The 3,211-nt window shown below is 48.1% G+C and overlaps 1 protein-coding gene across 3 annotated transcripts in view; it reads left to right on the top strand.

The window, feature by feature from the left end:
* The first annotated feature begins 52 nt into the window (after positions 1-52).
* Positions 53-3,211, top strand: part of NBN (nibrin) — a 43,929-nt gene continuing 40,770 nt past the window's right edge. For all 3 annotated transcript variants that reach the window (XM_019550241.1, XM_019550240.1, XM_019550246.1), the window contains exons 1-2: positions 53-152; positions 1,568-1,701. In XM_019550241.1, coding sequence (XP_019405786.1) covers positions 116-152; positions 1,568-1,701 — 171 coding nt within the window. In that variant the 5' untranslated portion in view covers positions 53-115. The remainder of the gene's footprint in view (positions 153-1,567; positions 1,702-3,211) is intronic.

The raw sequence follows: 3,211 nt of genomic DNA, 5'->3' as shown, positions 1-3,211 counted from the left end.
CCGGGATGTGGAAGCTGGTGCCCGCGGCAGGGCCACGCGCATGCGCCGCGGCGGCTCGGCCCGGCAGGCGGCGCTGACCCCCGGCGGCCCGGGCAGGCGCCGCTTCAGCCCCGGGATGTGGAAGCTGGTGCCCGCGGCAGGGCCCGGCCCAGGTGAGGCGGGTGGGCGGGCTGCGCTGACTCCCTTGCCGGTCTCGGGGTCCGCGGGGTAGCGTCGCGGCGCTCCCTGTGGCCCGCCGAGAAGAGGCCGAGGCGAAGGCCACGTTTGCCCTTAGTGGAGCCGGGCGAGTGGCCTTCGCCTCCCTGGGGAGCGTAGCTGGGAGCTGAGGTTTCCCCGCGGGGGTGTTGGGGCGAGAGTGCGCCCGCTCGGTGCACGCAGCTCGCCCTGTGGCGCCGCCAGGCTCGTGCTCCGCATGGGGGGCCGGCCTCCGAGCCGTGCCCGGGAGCTCTGCCCAGGGTGCCACCTCTCGGCCTCCCGGCCTCATTTTTCCTAGGCAGGAAGCAAGCTGCCTTCATCTCTCCTTCCAGCCTTGTGACGCGAAGGGAAAACCCCGCTCTTGCCTCCTCGAAGGCGACTTTCTGCCGCCTCTGTTTCCCTGCCTGCAGGAGGGGAGTTCCTCTGTTCTGCCCCACCCCCCGTTTGTTTTTAAGTGTCAGTACCCGTGATCCCTCCGTGTTTCCCCAACTGCATCTCAGTGAAATCACCATTCCACTGAATTTTATTCCTGGCAGGACTATGCTTGTTGGTTTCAGCATAGCTGGAACCATGGGGAACCCCAGGTCCTGTGTGCTGGATCCAGCAGCCAGGGCTGGCACAGGTGGGGAAGGAAGGTTATGTGTCCCCAGGACCCAATCTCAGTTTGCAGGGGGTGGGGCTGGGCCCTTAGGAACCAATCCTGGCAGGAGGGGGCAATGGTGAGCTCCAGGGTCCTAGCTGGCCTGCAGAAGGGCCCCATACTACTGGTCTGGCCCACAGAGCACCACTGACTTAATCCCTTATCTATCTTCAGCAGGGAAGGTTTTTCGCTTAGCAAGTCAAGTAACACTTTTTTATACAGGCTCAAAATATAGCAATTGTGCCATCATGTGGTGTTGGTGATACAAACCATGAAGGAGAAGCAGATTGATATTTGAAAACTGGCTTCATTTCTCTTTCATATTGTAAATATTTGCAATATTAGAAGAAGTGTTAATCTTAGTCTCTCTTCTATGTTGTCCTCCTAAATAGTGTTTTGGAACATCAGTGTGATGTACACTTGTCTGAATCTGGTTCACAACAAATGTATTTTTAGAGAAAACTGAAGTAATAACTTTTTTTTTCTTCTTTGAACCAGTACGGTGATCTATTTTATCTGTAGAAGGTTGTAAGCAATACATTTTCCATCACAAAAACAAGCACTATCAAGTGGACAAGAGCTACTCAGAGGCAAATATAGGATGTTCTGTGAAATATAGGATTGTCTGTGACATGCCTAATAATTCTTGAATGATGTGATTGAGTTTAAGATCTTGTTTAGAAGCTTTTAAGTAGTTCACATTTAAATGAATATTTTTAATGTTTTTCTCAGGAGAGCTGTATCGACTTTTGGTTGGTACAGAATATGTTGTTGGACGCAAGAGCTGTGCAATTTTAATTCAGAATGATCAATCAATCAGTAGAAATCATGCAGTACTGATGGTCAGTCCTCCTGAATCTAACCTTGTAAGTAATCACTTTGCTGTATTATGGTTACATCATGTAGATGGATAAACTGTCCTAATGTCATTGATCCACTCCTGTTCTAACAAACCTACACTTGAGCAGTGGAACCAAGGGATACCTGGTTTTTATACTGATTATTTTGAAGGGCTTTCTAAATGGGGAGATTTACTGGGACACTATACTGCCATCTCTGTCACTATGGACTCTCTTATTTCTCCTATTTCTGAGTAAGTGTTTCTGAGATGTGAGGAGGTAAGTACTGTAATAAATTTGTCTTTGAAATGTAGTGCTGCTAAATTCAGAAAAGTTTCAGAGCAATGCATGGAGTCTAAAAAGGTTGAGAACCTCTGAACTAAGTATAGCCTTTACATGGATTATATAACAGAATTTAAAATTGAAATAGACCACCAAAGAAAGAGATTGTAACAATTAACAATCTTGAAGATGATTGATTTAAGGCGTTTGGGTATAAATAATCAATTACCCTTACAGTTTTGTGGATTTTTTTGAATGATATAAAATGCAACCTGAAATGTTGCAGGGAGTTTACCTATATGAATTGGGTTAATCTGACTGGCAACAAACAGCATATGTAAACTATAAGGGTAATGGAGTCCATTTGTAGTTTCTAGGCCAGTTACAGAGAGAAAAATGGTTGGGGACATGCATCACACTGAGCTATTGCAACTTCCCTGTAGTGGTACATGAATAAAATTGTTGTGGCAAAATGCCCTCCCAGCATCTTCCTAAACCCTTCTATTAGGTTTTCCCTTGGTATTGTTTTCTTACCTGTCTATCACTCCGATTGCTAAGCAACGAGCTCTGCCTATGTGACCTGGGCAGGTAAATTCCTGAGGGAGGGGAAACCTGCTCCCATTGTTCATTTTCCTGCCTTTAAATGTCATGTGACTAGTCCTTTCACCTGTCTGTCAACCTGGTTGCCCGCGTTGCCCAGAGATTAGCATATTTACCTCATGGCAAGGGTATAGGGGCCCACACCACCAGATGACAAGGATTGCTTTTTAAACTGATTGGTTTGCATCAAACACCTGCCTGATTGGACCTGGAAGGTGAGGTCACTTGAAAGCACTGGGCATTTACCAATGGTGCTGCTTCTGGTGGGAACTTAGTGATGAGTGATTAACTTAGTGATTAAAGAGGCCATCCTTAATGGACTGGCCGAAGCCAGCATCCTAAGGGATAGCCAGCACAGGTTTGTTGTGGGTATGTCCTACTTGACCAATCTCATTTCCTTCTACCACCAGGTCACCTATCACCTGGACAAGGGAGAAGAGATTGATGTCATATATCTTGACTTCAGAAAAGCTTTTGATCTGGTATCCCATGATCACCTCTGGGCGAAACTAGCCAACTGTGGCCTTGGGTCCACCATGATCCGCTGGCTGGGAAATTGGCTCCGTGGTGAGACCCAGAGGGTTGTAAATGATGGCAGTCACTCATCATGGTGTCCTGTGACCAGTGGGGTCCCCCAAGGTTCTGTCCTTGAACC

Source organism: Crocodylus porosus, unplaced genomic scaffold (assembly GCF_001723895.1).
Source record: "Crocodylus porosus isolate Cpor-Errol unplaced genomic scaffold, CroPor_comp1, whole genome shotgun sequence".
Lineage (NCBI taxonomy): Eukaryota > Metazoa > Chordata > Crocodylia > Crocodylidae > Crocodylus > Crocodylus porosus.
The sequence above is the reverse complement of the archived record's forward strand: the minus strand, read 5'-3'. Positions and strand labels throughout refer to the sequence as shown.